Source organism: Lytechinus variegatus, chromosome 3, assembly GCF_018143015.1.
Source record: "Lytechinus variegatus isolate NC3 chromosome 3, Lvar_3.0, whole genome shotgun sequence".
NCBI lineage: Eukaryota > Metazoa > Echinodermata > Echinoidea > Temnopleuroida > Toxopneustidae > Lytechinus > Lytechinus variegatus.
Window position 1 is genome coordinate 25,239,783 of NC_054742.1, and position 17,489 is coordinate 25,257,271.

The 17,489-nt window shown below is 33.2% G+C and overlaps 1 protein-coding gene across 2 annotated transcripts in view; it reads left to right on the forward strand.

Moving 5' to 3' along the window:
• The window catches only part of LOC121410596 (macrophage mannose receptor 1-like), a 31,793-nt gene that overhangs the window by 660 nt on the left and 13,644 nt on the right, over positions 1-17,489 (forward strand). The window contains exons 2-22 of one of the 2 annotated variants that reach the window (XM_041602786.1): positions 3,586-3,734; positions 4,015-4,124; positions 4,970-5,097; positions 6,556-6,773; positions 7,304-7,377; positions 7,720-7,832; positions 8,072-8,284; positions 8,731-8,850; positions 9,731-9,802; positions 10,312-10,344; positions 10,997-11,155; positions 11,646-11,734; positions 12,038-12,194; positions 12,668-12,706; positions 12,974-13,147; positions 13,609-13,725; positions 14,202-14,315; positions 14,580-14,819; positions 15,302-15,514; positions 16,130-16,290; positions 17,219-17,329. In XM_041602786.1, the coding sequence (XP_041458720.1) occupies positions 3,586-3,734; positions 4,015-4,124; positions 4,970-5,097; positions 6,556-6,773; positions 7,304-7,377; positions 7,720-7,832; positions 8,072-8,284; positions 8,731-8,850; positions 9,731-9,802; positions 10,312-10,344; positions 10,997-11,155; positions 11,646-11,734; positions 12,038-12,194; positions 12,668-12,706; positions 12,974-13,147; positions 13,609-13,725; positions 14,202-14,315; positions 14,580-14,819; positions 15,302-15,514; positions 16,130-16,290; positions 17,219-17,329 (2,804 nt within the window). Of the gene's footprint in view, positions 1-3,585; positions 3,735-4,014; positions 4,125-4,969; positions 5,098-5,286; positions 5,415-6,555; positions 6,774-7,303; positions 7,378-7,719; positions 7,833-8,071; positions 8,285-8,730; positions 8,851-9,730; positions 9,803-10,311; positions 10,345-10,996; positions 11,156-11,645; positions 11,735-12,037; positions 12,195-12,667; positions 12,707-12,973; positions 13,148-13,608; positions 13,726-14,201; positions 14,316-14,579; positions 14,820-15,301; positions 15,515-16,129; positions 16,291-17,218; positions 17,330-17,489 lie in introns of both variants that reach the window. The other variant, XM_041602785.1, reaches the window with a different exon arrangement.

Consider the following 17,489-nt stretch of genomic DNA (forward strand, 5'->3'; position numbering starts at 1 on the left):
TAGTGAGAGGGGGGATGGAGTGGGGTAAATTGGGTCAAGATAGAATGAGAGAGAAAGAATTGAAATTTATTTGAAATGTCCTGCTCAATTTATTGAATGTTATGTGTGTTTTATTGCAATGAAATTACTGAAGAGTGTATTCATTATTCCAATTAACGTTCATGTTTTATGGAATATCAACATACTAACAGTTGAAAGATTGAAAAAGTGTGTTATACTTGTGACAAAACAGAAAGAATGAGGATGGTGGACTGGGTAAATGTTGGGACAATAGAGAAAGAGGGAGACGGGTATAGAGATAAAATTGAATTCCATTGGATGAGAACAACTTAATTTATTGAGGGTATTGTTCATTATTAAACATTAATGTTTTCTAGTTTACAATGTTTACTTTACCCTGAATACTTAAGGCTTGTCAAAGCTTAGAACTACAAAGTCACCTGTTTCTAACTGTGATTGGTTTGCAAAGTCTAAAATCTACTCTGCAAGATGGATGGATCTGTTCCTAATTTTGTTGTGTTGGAATCTAAAACATTTGTTTATATTAGTTCATATATACGATAAATCCATATATTAAGCATCCCATTATTTTCCATTCATTTATTTCATTGTAATTTTCATGAGAATTTCTTAATGAAACATTCCTCAGAGCTCAGTTGGGGTATATTTTCACTTTGGACTCCTATGTGACCTGCAACCCCTAAACAACCATATGTTTCCCAAAATTAGTTTAAATATTTTTATTAAGCTTGAAATGGCACATCCTGAGCTTTAAAATCATATGTTATTTGTCAGCATCGTTCAAGAAATAACCAACCCAAGGGCATTCAATGCAGAAGAATTTTAGTGAGAGCTTTAAAGAATAAGAAGGAAACACGGTTTGAGTTTCTGGATGCACTCAAGTGTAAGATATGCACACAGTGTAATCTTGGGTGAAATTTCAAGCAGTCCAGAAAAGTTGTCTCAAAGAAACTCTTATATCATGCCAATAGATTTACTTTAGAACCTACTTCACATTTTGACACTAAAACAAAGAAGAATTTTGTTGAATAGCTAGTTTTCATTTTTTGTGTACTTTTTGAAGACAATATTTTTATTTTGGCAATTTAAGAGAACCTTCCTTGGTGAGATTTTGTTGGTTTGGAGTTTGCTGGTCACATATGCATGTTTCATTCAAGAATTAGATATACAAATAAAAGGTGTCCTGGATAGATTGCACCAAACAACTCCAATACCTTAGCTTGGCTGTATAATTATTGCTGCCTGTATATATGCAGTCAGTGGTGAGATATTGAGGAATCTGATGATATCACTTTGTAGATTTGTGACTGAAATATTTGTCCTTTTAAGGTATTTAGATGTTAGTTTTTAACACTGCTTTTTGGATTGAGTGTTGGTTTGTGATTTTTGAAGGAAGGAAAGAAGGAAAAGAAATTTGATTATTAATTATACCTTTTTTTATTGAGTACTATATTTAGAAACTTAATTCACAAATGCATATAAATTGGGTCTGGTATATTGCTGGACACCCATAATGCATCTATCAAAATTTGGATATTGCATAATGAAAATTCCTCACCACCGGTATACAATTCACCCCATCATTGAATTGCATCTCTGTGAATAGATTTAAGACAACCAAATATCCTCTTGTAATTTGTCATGCAGTGATTTAACACAGCATGTTATCGATACTCATCCTCCTGTGTTCCTCTAAGATTAGATAAATATTCCAACTTTGCATAAGCACGTGAACCAACATGTGATGGAAGGCGATGTGGGTTATACAATAAAACAATTGTTTTTAAGTCTTGTTACTTGTGTATAGGATTGTTACAAAACACAGATAAATGCAAAAGAATGTAATTAAAGTAAAGCCAACCCGGGTGGAAGAGAAATATTAGCATCAGGGTTGTAATTGAATGAATTTAGGTCTAAGTGTAAATTAAATCATGTTCCAGGACCTTGAAAGTTTAGCTTCTCTTATGAAATAAATTATGACATCTCTAAAGTTAGAAACAAGCATGATATACCATGTGATATAAGTCCTTCCCTCAAGGATTATACAACAAATGTTTGTTCACGATGCCGATACTGATATCACAAAGTTGCTTGTGAAATAGTTTGTGTTATGTAAGAGAGAAAAAAAATAACATTTGAATGTTAACCTCCCCCCTTATAAATCCTATCATTTGAAATATTTATACCTGGTTTATGATCTAATTATCTGTTTCTTAACAGATTAGATGCAAGGATACTGTTGGTAAGACCAAGGATATACAAACATATCTCCCAGGATTGTATACATCCTTCTAGCTGATGTTTGCCCCTACATTGATTTATCTCATTGATCTTAATTGTACATGAACCGCCCCCTGTAATACTCAATTTTCATTGGACAATGATAGGATTGAATAAAAAGGGTAGAAATGAGAAAATACTAGTTGAACCTGCTTAGTGATAACCTACCCAAAGTGATCACCTGTAATATAGATAAACCTTTCTTTATCCTTTGAATAGACTCCCTATTGAAGACTGGTAGTCAAATCTTCTCAAACTTTAATAGTGAAACATTTTCAAAGTTAGACAACATTTAACAAATTCAACTATAAAATTTCTTAAACAGTCACTCAGTCACTCATTACTGAACCCGGGTAATTCCAGACTAACAAACTTCAGTTCACTCCTATGCAAACTTTGAGTTTTCTTATTCCACATTTATGAAAAATATAATGCACCAAGGAGTCATTGAAATTAAATGTTTGTCATTTTCTTTTGATACAAACAGTATTCTTAAACAATTTTTTCACTGCTGGATAAATAACGATTGTCATTTTGGTGAATGAGTTGGCAACTTCTACTCCATAAAATCATTCTCAGGCTAGCAGATCAAAGCTATGAAAGTACCACCCATGCACGATTTTACTTTTAAATATGCAAAGTGAATGGGTTTAGCTTTCTCTTTCAAACAGCTCAAACTGTAACCTAGTTGTATTGATTGTTGGATAATGAAAACTAATCTTTACACATTGTAAAATATCAGCAAGCAAATAAAGAAATTGAATAATGAAAAAATTTGCATGAATAAAAAAGTCACACTATTTTTTTTGTACTTTTGATATAAGCTGTTAAGTCTTATAATCATTGGATTTCTTTTTTCCTTATTGTTCCCAGAATACCGAAATGAATCTAGTGTTTTATGCAGTGAAATATTAGTTTTAACCTTTCTTTGTGGTTGATCTGGTTGAAAGTTATTGAGATTCTTTTTTTGTTAATTTGTATTTGCTTTGTGTCATCTTACTAGTCTTTCTCAAATATGAAAAAAAAAACAGATACACTTAATACACTTTTTTTTCAGGAACCCTGTGAAAATAGGATTATTATATTTGTTCATTGCTTTTATTTTTTGAATTGCCTCTTTTCTCATCATTGTCAAGTATGTGCTACTACTGGCTGTATGTTCTCTGTTCCAAGTTAAACCAACAGTAAGACATGCTCTAAACTTTCTAAGTTCTTCTATAAGAATGATATTGTAGTTGTCTTTTGTTTGTTTACCTTTACCTTGCTTTTCTCTCATCATTCCAGTGCTTTGTCAAGTATGCGCTACAGGCTGGACATTGTCAGGGGATAATTGTTACAAACTAATGCCAGACAGCAAAAATTGGCATGAAGCACAGATCTCCTGTGAGAACGATGGAGGTAACCTGGCTATGCCAAAGACACAAGATATCAATGTAAGTCATTCTTCATTCTATATACCAGTATATAAAATACTGCATGTACTTGCTATTAGAAATGTGATTTAAAAAAGGAATTAATTCTTATTGTAAAAAATACTGTTTTTCCCTAAATTGTTTTGCTATATATGTACTTCTGTTTTCCCAAGCAAGTGTGGTGTACTAATTTCCCCCTCAAATTTAGCAAAAAGTTAGGTACAATGTATATCTTAAATACGATTTCTGAAACTATTTGAATTTAAGTTTTAATTGTCTAGGAAATTACTTTTTTTTGCAGGATGTCTTGACGCAGATGATAAACAATGGTGGTAGTCATTGGATCGGTGTACATGATATCAGTACTGAGGGCAACTTTATTTTCTCAGACAACACACCTGTTACAAACCCGTAAGAAATCCTATTTTACTCCACCTTCACCTGGCCTTTTCTTTTTCATTCATTGTCACCTTCAAAGCTTTTGCCTTAAAGGTGAATTCACATTGAATATGGTCCTGCAAATTGACTAAGACCATATCAAATAACATAACTGTTCAGATAATCCTTTGCATACTATACATAGTTATTGTTTGTTGTGAACATTATCTTTGGAATGGTATAGATGAACAATTTTATTTCCACTTCTTCATAAACCATACTACTATGCCTATGCCAGAACTGGATTTGGTTTGCAGAGTCCTTAATGTTGCTTCAAACCCTGGCTTAAGTTAAATATAATTCTTGGGTATGTAAGTAAGATTGATGTTGAATATAAAATTTTGTCAGGGCTTACTTTCAGGATACTCCCTTTTATTTATAAACCTAAATTTATTCCCGGGTTGTTTTTTTCCAGGTCAAAGGAAAGTGAATTTCAAATGAATGAATGGCTCACTTCTAGTAATAATCAATTCCTAGTGGCATCCCTTTAACTGGTTCATATTAAATGATATGTAGCGAAACCCAACAATCATACACTTAGATTTGCAGTATATTTCTGTTCCATAAGAAATATGAATATTTGTGAATATGATAAATAATTCATACATAAGGCTGCTAGCACTGTCTAACCCTTCTCTTAGGATTTTTTTTTTTCACATATCTCCATTTTTTTTCTTAATCATTTTCTGGCTTCCAGTTTACAAATTGAATGGTGCATCTCAGGATAATAGACTAAACTTACTCCTTTGATATTTGTTTGCTTGCATGCTATCCCAACTCCTGTGATCATACCTCATAATATCCACCACAAACATTAGATTCTGGAATAGTGGTGAACCAAATAATGACTTTGGAGTGGAGGACTGTACTGAATTAACAAACACAGGTTTTTGGAATGACCAAGACTGCTATGCTATAAGGCCTTATCTTTGCATGAGGGACAATGGTAATGTATGAGTCTTATAGACCATCTCAAGATCATCTCCCCTCACTAATATCATCCTCCCTAAAGCCTTCAAGGTCTTTAACTATCAGCTCTTACACTGTAGTCCTATTCTGCATTTAGGCATGTTATACACATATGCTTAGACACAAACATCATTCATTATCATAGCTAGTATAACTTATATTACAGGTTTTGGAATGCAGGGGAACCTAACAATGCTGGCGCTGGAGAAGATTGTACAGAAATAATTAATACAGGGCTGTGGAATGACCAGGATTGCTATGCAATACGTCCTTTCCTCTGTCAAAGAGATAATGGTAATTGGTCAAACTTTCTTTGTTTTCAAGAAATGAAGCGTAGGGAGCTGACTGAAAGTGACTTTCAGCTTTGGACTTAACAGAATGAAGCCATCTCAAAACAAATGAGCTCTATGACAACAATTAGCATGCCCTGTTGCATAGCAAAAATGTTTATAAACTTTGCTTTCCAGATATTAACATTTGTAGAAGATACCTATAACCACATAGCAGTAATTCTTTCTATATGCTACCATTAACTAACAACTACAATTAACAACAACTACCATTAACTAACAACTAACATTAGTATTCTATGCTGTAAACAGCTTTCTTTTGCTAACGAGGCTGTCACACATTTCAGCCAGCTAGTGTATGTTGGTGTGCCTATGGCAAGCCATCTCATCATTCAATCAAACCTATTGATTAGTATCAAGAAATGAAATTCTTTGTATTCTGATTTGCTCATAAATGGTACTGCTTGATATCAAGAAATAGCGAAATAGATGAAATGACTTTCCGTATGTACATGTATATCGGCATATGATGGCTAAAAATTTCAGGTGTGATAGCCTTATTATCGACTGCTATTCTATGCCAATCAAATACTTTTAGTCCACCAAGAATCTTATTCTTTACAATACAGTTCCCTGCCTCCAGCTAATCCATTATCCTACCCAAAGCATTAAAAATCAATTACATATTCTTAACATTAACCCCCTTAATTAATCTAACAATTTTGCTTTCAACATTATGATTAACATTACATAATAAAATTCACATACGATTCTGAGCAAAATAACTCAGGTTTATTACATTACATTACATCATTAGTTATTTGTTCCTGTTATTTAAGGTCATTGTACAATTATATGTTTTTGTTTTCCAATGCCGCTTTTATAAAAAGAGTGTGATGACGTTATTATAGTTTTTTCATTTTTTTATATTATCTTGTGCCTTACAAAGAACAATTTGGTTAAATTTTCAAGGTATCAAAATCAATATGTGAGAATTGGTTTAAACATTGATTTTCAATCAGTTATTCATGGAGTATGTAATGTAAATTAAACGGAATAGGCCGTTGTCATCTCATGGACTATCACACCACCCTCTGAAGTCTCGCCCATTCTAACTTATTAATCTTAATTTGCTGGTATATTAGATGTGATTGTGAAATGTGACGAGGGCAATGGCTGGATATCTGCAGCAGACCGCTGCTACAAGTTCTATGATACCCCAAGCACATGGCAGGATGCACAAGACTACTGTCAGGATATCGACGGACATCTTATTTCAGTCAATTCTGAAGCAGAACAGGCAGTGGTCTCAACACAAGCCAACTTTGGAGGATCTACTCTATGGATTGGGTTGAGAATGGATGTAAGTCCATATAGATGTATGAATAAAACATCAGAAGATTCAGGGTTTTATGTGTGTGTGCGTGCAGAAGGGGACGGGTGGTACTTCCAAAATATTTATCAACTAAGCAGGGAAAAAGGAATATACATTCTCAGATACTATTTAGGCCAACTTTGATACAGAGTAGCATTTGCTGTATGTAATTAAGATCATGAGAAAGAACTAAATGTTAGAAATACATTAAATTCACAATTCATGCTCTAAACTTTGGATTTGGTGATATGGACTTACATTTCTAAATTGATCGTTTAGACCCCTTTTCATAGTATGCTAAATAAGTGTTTCCATGATCTGGGCCTAGGGGTTAGATAATATATGAATTCTTTATATGTTGGCCTATTTGATAATGCAAAATTGAACGTGGCAGTAAAAGTTATAAAAATGTCATATTCATAAAAAATTAAAAAAGGAAAAGAAAAGAAAAATCACAAATTATGATTCAGTATATAATTTTGCATACATATTTTGTTGTTGTTCCCATTGCTTTACAGTCTGGTACTTATGGATGGAGTAGTGGAGAGACTTTGGGATATACTAACTGGGCTCCAAATCAGCCAGACAGTAGGTTAGTAAAGTGAAGTCCTTTGATTATTGATTTGATCAGTTATTGTCAGATCTATTAAGATAAATGATTGCTCTTTATACCTCAATCTCAAATTTCTCTGATCCTGGATCCATTTCTTATCACCCAATCCAGTCTACAACCCAGTTGTTATTCCTATTGCATTCTTGCTTGGTCATCATGATTGAAGTTAATGGGCCATAATCTTAAATTTCATCTCAATGAAATCTAAAGCAAGCTTCCAAAACAACAGAGTTGAAGAAAAAAATGTTTGACAACTTAGAAATATTCTACATTTCATGATCATGAGCTTTCTGATGTATGAAAATATTATTTTATTTATAGGTATGGTTCCAGTGGTGGTAATTGTGTAGAGGTTTTGGATACATCTAATAATGGAGAATGGTCTACAATGACTTGTACAGCAACCCAGAGCTTTATGTGTGAAAGAGCAGAAGGTAAGATTGTTATCATTCTCTTCCTTTGTCTTTTTTTTTCAACTGCTGGACAAGCCATCTGCTTGAAATTTGTTTAAAAAAAAAAATTGAAGAAAATCAAGAGCATAATCATCATTGTGATATGATCGCAATATTGTTTGATTTAGATACCCAATGCATGTTTAGACTGTTGCCCTAAATGTAGAACGCTTTGATGTGCCCAGTATGTTGATATATCTATACCTTGTGTCATTCTATAGGAACATGTCCTGAAGGATGGCGTTTATTCCGTGGATACTGCTACCAGTTTAACTCAGCTACCAAACAGACATGGAGCGATGCTAAACACACCTGTGAGGCTCAAGGAGCTTACATGACATCGGTCCTCTCAGATGTTGAGAACAAGTACATCAGGGATTATTTCCTTGATCTGGAGAACCTTGGCATTTCATCTACATGGATTGGAATCTCTGGTATGAAAAAACACCTGCCTTAGTCACTATCTACTGAGCTTATTATAGAAATTATTTTAACTATCTATGAGATATTTACCTGAGACCATAAAAATTGCTGGTGATTGTGAATAGAGCAGTTAGCACTAACCCAGGTGCCTTTACACATGCAAGTTAATTTTCATTAGATCAATAATAAGTTTCCCAATAAATATATAGTATTTGGTTAAACACATCCTTTTTTGTTCTTGTTAACATTTCTTAATATTTTATGATAGATTTAGTAATAACTGTCTTTGGGGCAAAAAGCAAAATGAGGGTCTGCCTTAAATCTTCATAGTTTTCCTCAATTTTGTGGAATGTTCCATAATTCAATGATAAAAGGAGCAACAGACCCATCTTTGATTACTAGAATTATAACATCTTTTACAATAAAATATTCCCTTATTGTAATGTTTTGTTTATAGACAATGAGAATGATGGATCATTTGCATGGAGTGAAGGTAGTTCAGTAGGTTACACTAACTGGAGTCCCAATGAACCAACTGATAATGCTAACTCACCTGACTGTGGATCCATGATGACAGGTATGGTGCAAACATTAATTGGGCCTAATTCATGTATTATATTCACCAGTGTTCAGTTTAAGCTGAGTTATAAGCCACTGAAATAATTGCTTTGATTGAATGGGAGCATATACTGTATAGATTCAATGGACTTTTTTTTTTACCCCAATGAAATAGTGGCCCTGGATGCTAAATGAACCTGTTTCAGAAAACCTGCCTACCTTCAAGCTTTACAGTTACAAACTACTGTAGTACAGCACATTCATAGAAAATTGGCAACTATTATAACAAACTTAAAAAAGTTTTGTTATCTTTGAAAGTGGCTAAAGATATGTGGTTTATGTTTCATAAATCATGAGGCTTATAAACCAGTAACAATTACTACCTGCATTTTACTGAAATTATAACATTTGATTGTTAAGATAGATTTGTTGTTGGAAACTTTTACAATTATTGTTATGAATTAAGCCTCTGAGTTATGAGGACAAATTTGAAGTCCAAATTCATTCAATTATTTCTCTGCACTTAAGAACCAATATTGATATACATTTTATAGTGAACATCGATTTTGAAGAATGAATATGAAAAAAGTCTTATATTGACAACTAAATTTTCTTCTCATCACTTTTAATTTTAATGAATTATTATGATGGAAGGTTGATATGAACAATGAGCAATCATATAGGCAATGAATTTTTTAGTTATTGAACTTGTCTTGAATCTAAAATTTATATTGAAATGTAGTTTTTTGTATTGAATCTAAAATTTATATTGAAATGTAGTTTTTTGTATTGAATATAAAATTTATATTGGAATGTAGTTTTTTGTAATTTAGGTTAATTGATGCTTACTTCCTGTGAGTTATTTTTCATGTCTTATCTTATTTTCTCTCACTCTATAGCTGGAGGAGATGGTAGCTGGTCAACTAAAAACTGTTTCACTTTAGAGGCTTTTGTGTGTAAAGTCAGATCAAGTAAGTGGGGTTTCATGTGTAATATGATATAATAATTAATGTTAAGGGTCTTAATAATGAAATGAGTGCAAGTAAATTGTCACTTACCTTGTCATAGATGTAGATCCCACTTTTTTGCCAGGGTTTACTGTGTATAATTTTTGATTATTCAACAAATCCTAATCATGCAATGAAAATCATTTAGTTATATAGGACATTGGTAATGATATTATTCTTGTTGTATTCACCTTATTGCTCCCAGCCCCCCCCCTAATAAGATTGGATTTTTGTAATAAGATGCATGAAAGAGATGTCAGAGCGTAATTGAGCATTTATGTGTCAATTTTACTTTCAACTAAAAATCTTAACTTTCTTGAGTCCATTGCTTTCTTATGTCTTTGACTTCATTTTATATGTGTCTACAATGTTCTTAGTTTTTACTGAATCTATTTCACAATATTTCACAAAAAAAATGATGGATGATGATTGCGACTGAAATCTTTACTTGATCTTTTTTTCTTTTTAAACAGGTCAACCCATCTTCCCCTTGGACCCTAATAATCGTAAGTTGGTGAAAGTTTTAGATAAATCCCCCTGATAAATCCCCTGATAGAGAATATAAGAAATAATGAAAATAACTTAAGGTTACAAATATATGCAATGTAGTAAAAAGATATACTGTGTTTTAAGGACAAAACAACTAGGTTAGAGTCAAATCCTTAAAAATAAATCCTTAAAATTGATTTCTAATTTCTTTAATAAACCGTGGAAAGTACTGTAATAGCACTAAATACAATTTCATCAACAGTTCCCTAGAATTTATTTTTAGCTCACACTAATTCAGTGTAAAACATATATTTTTACAAATTGGTTTTAAGATTGATTAAAACTCTGGATTTCTTGCAAATCAAGTAATTTTACTGATATATCCCACCGTTGCCACCATATGATATAGGGAATTATGTTATTTGTAATGGGTTTTCTATGAAAACGCTATTTTTTTAAATTCTATGATAAGCTGAGAGTAAAATTGTTAGTTAAAAATCTTTGTCATGAATCAAAGCCTCACAACTTTCTAAAGAATAGATTCTACTCTACAATATTGTATTTAAACAAGTAACATAGAAGGTGCCATGACTTCAGCATGAATAAACAGCTGGTGATGTGTTCCTTGTATATTGTATAAGTTTCGATTCTAACTTTGATTTTAATCAGCTATTGGATCTTGTGAAGCTGGCTGGACCCTGAATAGAGATCACTGTTACAAGGTTGTGAATAATGCAGCATATTTTGATGATGCTGAGGCCAATTGTGTCTCCATGGGATCTCATCTGACCAGCGTCAATGACCAAGAAGAACAGTCGTTCCTCTCAAGTGAGTCAAACTAATAATAGTGGATCTGTTGTTATTATTTTGTCAAAATTCCAATGTTACTCAAACTGTTACCATTCACATGATTTAGGATTCTACAAATGTTGCAAGTGTTTAAGCTTGATTTAATCATCTACCTGTAATGCAGATTAAACTTTAACTCACCAAGCAAGGGGATCAATTACTCTCATGCTTCTAATATTGATTTTTACATGTATAGTGTTCCATACCTGATCCTAGTGTGTTATTTTTATTTTAATCAACCATCAAAATATTAAAATGGTCACCAATCTTTAGATTTCTAAAAAAAAATAGAAGTCTGCTATAAAACATTTCTCTATTTGTTTTGATAATGTAAATATCACTGACATGATACAATCTGACTTATGTTATATATTTCTAAGCACTAACATTTATTCATTGTTTGGATTCATGATGATGAAAGTACTTTCCAATAACTTATTCATGCTTTCACTTTTGATTTCATTTCAAGTGCGTGCTAGTATGGCTGAGCGTAATCTCTACATTGGTTTTCATGACTTGAATAGTGAGAACAACTTTGAATGGACTGATGGCTCTCCAGTAAGTTATACTTCATTCAGAAACATTGTTCTAAGCATTCATTACAGTTATAATAGTTACATAACAAGCTACATAACTGGGGGATTTAAGTTGGTTGATGTAAAACTTAATGAGGAAATATGATATTGTGTTTTTTACTTATTTGGTTGATCTACAATCGTGTGAAGCAACAGTTAAAGTGAGAAGAAGGTATTTCTGTATTTTACTCCTTAGCTATTGAAGACATTTGAAGTTGTTACTTGTCTCTCAATCTCATAAATCTTGATTCATTTTTATTATGAAAATGGTTTTTCACTGATCTAGGTAACTTTCACCAACTGGGGACCTAATCAGCCCGATGATTGGAGTGATGATGGTCAGGATTGTACCTTTATGAAATGGGGAGAAGATGTAGAGGGTATCTGGGATGATATAAACTGTGATAAGACACGTACTGCTTATGTCTGCAAAAAGGCGAAGAGTGAGTTTCTTCATGAACATTCTTCTTTTCATTTATGAAATCCACTGAGTGTGGGTGTGTGTGATGGAGTGTTTGTCTTGGGGAGGGAGGGGGGTGGTACATGTAGTTCCATGATTTTGCTCTTAAAATCATCTTCAATTCAATTCATTTGAGAAAAGTAATTTTGGCGTTACCTTTAATATGAAATCTGACATGTTTACAATAGTGATCGCCTTGATGAAGAACATCCCTGGTCCCTGGATATTGAGAAAAATGTTTTATGTATCTGTCCATAGCAATTTATGTATGGTTGCAGGTGAGCACCCCCCACATTGTGCCATAAATTAGCACTGCACCCCCACTTTTAATAGAAGTGGCACCTGACTTTCTTGTCAAAAGTCTAACAGAGATTTCTGTGTTCAGTTAAATGAGAAATGCAGGATGAGCAGCAATGATGATTTTTTTTTTCCCTCTCTCTCTCTCTATCTTTATAGTTCCAGGACAAGTTCAGCCTCCACCTGCTGTGCCAACACGTAAGATTCCTAGCTCTCACCTTTTCTTTTTATCTAAATATATTTACATTTTTTTTTACCATACTTGCATGAACTACACTGTGAACTCATTTGTATATATTTTTTCCGAATTTTGTTTGTTCTTATATGTTATTTTTCTTAAGAAAAAAAGTATTTGGGGATAGTTTGAACCCCTACTCCTGAGGAAAAAATAGATTTGAACTGAATATCATTTCAACCTATTTTTAGTCTTTTAAATCTTAAGTATTTTTTTCTTTCTTATCTTAGCTGTGTTTGATCCTCGATGTGGTAATGGCTGGGAATACGACTCCATCTCAGGGAACTGTTATCTCTTCAAGACCACTGATTACAGGACTTGGGATGATTCAAGGATTCAATGTAAACTTGGTGGAGGAGAACTACTCAGTATAATAGATCAGACAGAACAAACTTATATCAATGGTATGTAACTCTAGTACCAATTGATAAAATGGATCATACACAAAAATATGTAAATTATAGTTCGAATTTGTGGTTTAACTATTGGTAGCCAAATATGACACCTTTGATTTTACTTCTGTATGTTTACTTACTTATGATTATTGATCTTGGAGTAATCTATGGAACTATACCGAAGAGACACTTTTTGCTGTATAAATACCAGAAATGATGATGAATTAAGCATACATTTACAGTCGATAAACTAAAAATCTGCTGTATAACATTAAATCCCTTATTCAGACAATTTCATGGTTTCATTTAGTTTGCCTTTGTAATAATTGGCTTTTAAATTCAAGATCATTTTTCCATGATTTTGTTGTAATTATTATAATTATTCTTAGTTTGGAACTTGAATTATATTTAATTGGGTTTTTAACCCTAATAGATAAATATAAGATAATATATTTCAATGTCCTATGTAGCTCGTCTTGTATATGTGACTCAGTCTAGCCTGTGGATAGGAGCTAATGATCTTTCATTAGAAGGAGGATGGCAGTGGAGTGACGGTAGTGGGTTTGCATACCTCAATTGGAGTCCTGGTAAGTTTCATCTCAACATCTTATCATGATTAAAAGAAAGGGAGTAGATTTTAGCATTGGCGGGGGGGGGGGTATGAGGGCTATTTTTTCAGAAGTACTCCTGTTTGTTCCAAAGGATATTTGTATCAAAGCCAATACTGATAGTCAATAACTCATTGTATATCACTTCACTGGGATTATTATTATTTTTTTTTGCATGTTGGCATTACCCTCCGGCTCCTGTGTATCCTTTTCAATGATCAGCAGTATGCTATAGTTAGTTGTTGAATTTCGAATTATTCACCTCTATTCCACTTTTATGCTAAAACAAAAATTCTTCAGTGTCAGGTAATTGCCCTTTGTAACCTGATTAAAATAGCAAGAGCCGGCTAATATTGATTCCTTTTTAACATCATTTCCATCAAGTAAAATCAAGCTTCATTCCAAACTTAGCATTTCACAATCATAAAGATGATTTTATGTTTTTTGTTTCCTAGATGAACCTAATAACTATGATCCAGGAGAACATTGTGTCCAGATCTATTATGCTACTGGCCAATGGAATGATTTCTTCTGTGACAGGGAAATTGGCTACATCTGTAAAAAGAATGGTAAGATAGAAATCACTTTATTTCATTATACTCTGAGAAAATCCCTTCTTAGTTTAGACCTGAAATGCAAGAAGGTTGAAGAAATTCAACCGGTTTTTGCAAGTAGTATTTCCTAGATATATTAGTTTTTAGCTGAAATATGTTAAATGACAAATTGTAAATCATCCCTTTATACAACATTCCTTATTTATCATTGCAATATTCTTTGCTAATCAGGGAAAAAGCTAAGATTTGTTTGAATCCACTGGCATTATTTTCTTGCAGGCTATCTGACCACACATTATAATGTGGTATCCAACTACTACCTGGATGGCAATGATGTTATTATCCTGCAGGGAATGTACCCTGAGGACTGCGCTCATGCTTGCATCACTACAACTGACTTCAACTGTCTCTCATTTGATTACAACCGTGATTCCATGGAGTGCGCCCTCAGTGACATGACACAGGACATGCAAGGCACCATGCTCAGAGGAGGCAGCAATAGAGATTATTATCAACGATGTAAGGATGAGATACTGCTTTCAAAAGACCATTCATAATGGATTCATTACTTTTACAGGTTTTTGTGAGAATTGACATAGCATACTAAAACCACTTAATTCTTGTTTATGAATGTGCATGTATTTCAGACAAACGTAGGAAAAATATTTTGTAATCCACAGCCAATTATGATATCCAGTATTTCCTGGGTAATTGATTATATACCAGCTTAGCGTTTACCAGCAAAAAGCTGTCCTGCCGGATTCCTACGGAAATTACCATAAACGGAAACAGAGACACCGTTTTGGGGCAATTTCTTATCTTGTTGAATAAAGTGCGATAGAGATTATCATCAATGATAATGAATGAATAAGTGCACATAGTAAATAATGCAAAGCTGTATGTAATTATATTTGGTGTATATGTGATATTTTCTTCTCTTTGTGTTCACTTACAACAATTGAAATGATATGATTTTGATCATCTCCCATCGATGATTCCAGTAACTGATGTCGTTGACCCAGTACCCACCACTATACCACCTGGTTACCGATGTCGTAATGGCTGGGCACCATATGGTGATAACTGCTACTATGTCCAGATAGCTACAGGAAACTACAACCAAGCTGTGTCCCAGTGTAGGGCTCTTGGAGCTGAACTTGTATCAATCCATGATGCCAATGAAAATAGCTTTATCCAATCACTCTATGCCTCAGGTCAGTGATCAAGGATTTGATTTGATTTCCATGGTAATTCATTATATGCTGATTTCATAACACAATAATATGTAATGCAATTACCTGATTTGATGTCAACAATTTAAGTATATTAATTTCTGTAGGTTTGATTTCCACATTTTGAAAAAAAGCTATGATGATTATCATAAAACCATGGCCAAAAATAGAAACAGCATATATTAATATGACAATATGTATGGAGGGAGGGATCTACTAGAAAACTGTATTATTTTGGATCTCTAATTCATTAATAATTGTATGAATTATATGAACTAGTAGTTTAGAATGATACTGTTAAGGGCTTTGAGAAACAAAGATTTGTAAAATGAATGGAGGAATGATCACAAATGCTGATAGAGGACATTGTAATACTGGATAGTGTTGCATACAACCCCTATGGATCATAGTTAGATTATATATATTTAATCAAATGTAATAGATTTTATCTTTAAGGTAATCTAATATATTTGTTGTAAATATAATATTAAATTGCAATTAAAATTAAAATTGATTCGTTATTAAACACAAATGATTCATAAGAAGCCATCAATGTTATCTCAATTGCATTATCTTTCCATATCTTGATATTTACAGCTGGTATTAATAGTGCTGTATGGATTGGATTGAATGACCTTAGGGTTCAGATGTTATTTGAATGGAGCGATGGTACCCCTGTAGACTATACCTATTGGAACACTGGAGAACCTAACAACTACAATGGAAACAATGAGGACTGTGTTGAGATGTTTAACAATGTAAGATAATCTTCTCATTGATTCAGTTTTATCCCCATGAGTACTTGCTAGTTGGAAAAATTCTTAGAATTTTGAATGATACTAAGTTTTGTTAATGAGTTTTATCATACAATGTATGTAATTTTTGATTTGGACTTCATTGATAGTTTAAATATCCCATGTCAATAAAAGATAACATTTCAGGTGCAACAGTTCCTTGAATTACCTCTGTACATTCAGATTCAAATCATGCCACGTTCAATTGAGACTTTAGAGTTCTCACTACTCCCACCATGCCAGTAGAAGATAACACTTTAGGCACAACATTTCCTCAAATATCTACCATTTATTAAGGATTCAGACAGTGTTTACAATGAAGAAGGATACATGGAGCATAACTGCACCACAATGTATCTCTTTTGCACTACACTCTTGTAATTTAGTATGCCGTTTGAGGAACCAAAGAAAATGTACACAGAAAACTCAAGGCCAGTGTTATAGGAATAGTGCTCCTCCGAATAGATTATTTCTAGATAGATGATGGTATACAAAGAGCAAGTAGGCATGAGTGCGATCTTTCTTTCACCTCGTGCGAAATCTCGCACCATTGCACAAATAAGAATATTTGCTTATATGTGTTGTACAACGCCTCAGAATTTAGCGAAAATATAAAAAAAAAAGAGTTTTTTCCTGCAGTAATCTATGAAAAGCAAACAAAATTGAAAGCAAAAAGCAAAATCCCAAATGCGCACATGACCTCGGGCAGCATTTTGCATTTAGCCAGCAATGGTACATTTTTGATGGTACGTCATATGTGCAACGGTACGAAATTTTGACATTCAGCCTCCCATTTGCTCGCATACAACAAGCTAAGTAGGCATTGTTCAATACATAATGGCTAATCATATCATTTTCAATCTAACGTCAATATTACTTATGTAATCCACAGGGAGCTTGGAATGACATTGACTGTAGCAGTACCATTCCATCCATATGTAAGCTGAAGAAAGAGAATCTACCACCTACAGATCAACCAATCACACCTTCAGGATGCAATCTGGTATGGTCACATGACACAACATTGCATAATCAAATGTCACATGATACTATGTTTCTCGTACAGAATACACATATTAATAATAACTGGGTATCCTGAGACTGTTAGTCCCACACAGAATAGTGAGAAGTATTGATACTGAGACTACAATTCCTGTTGGTCT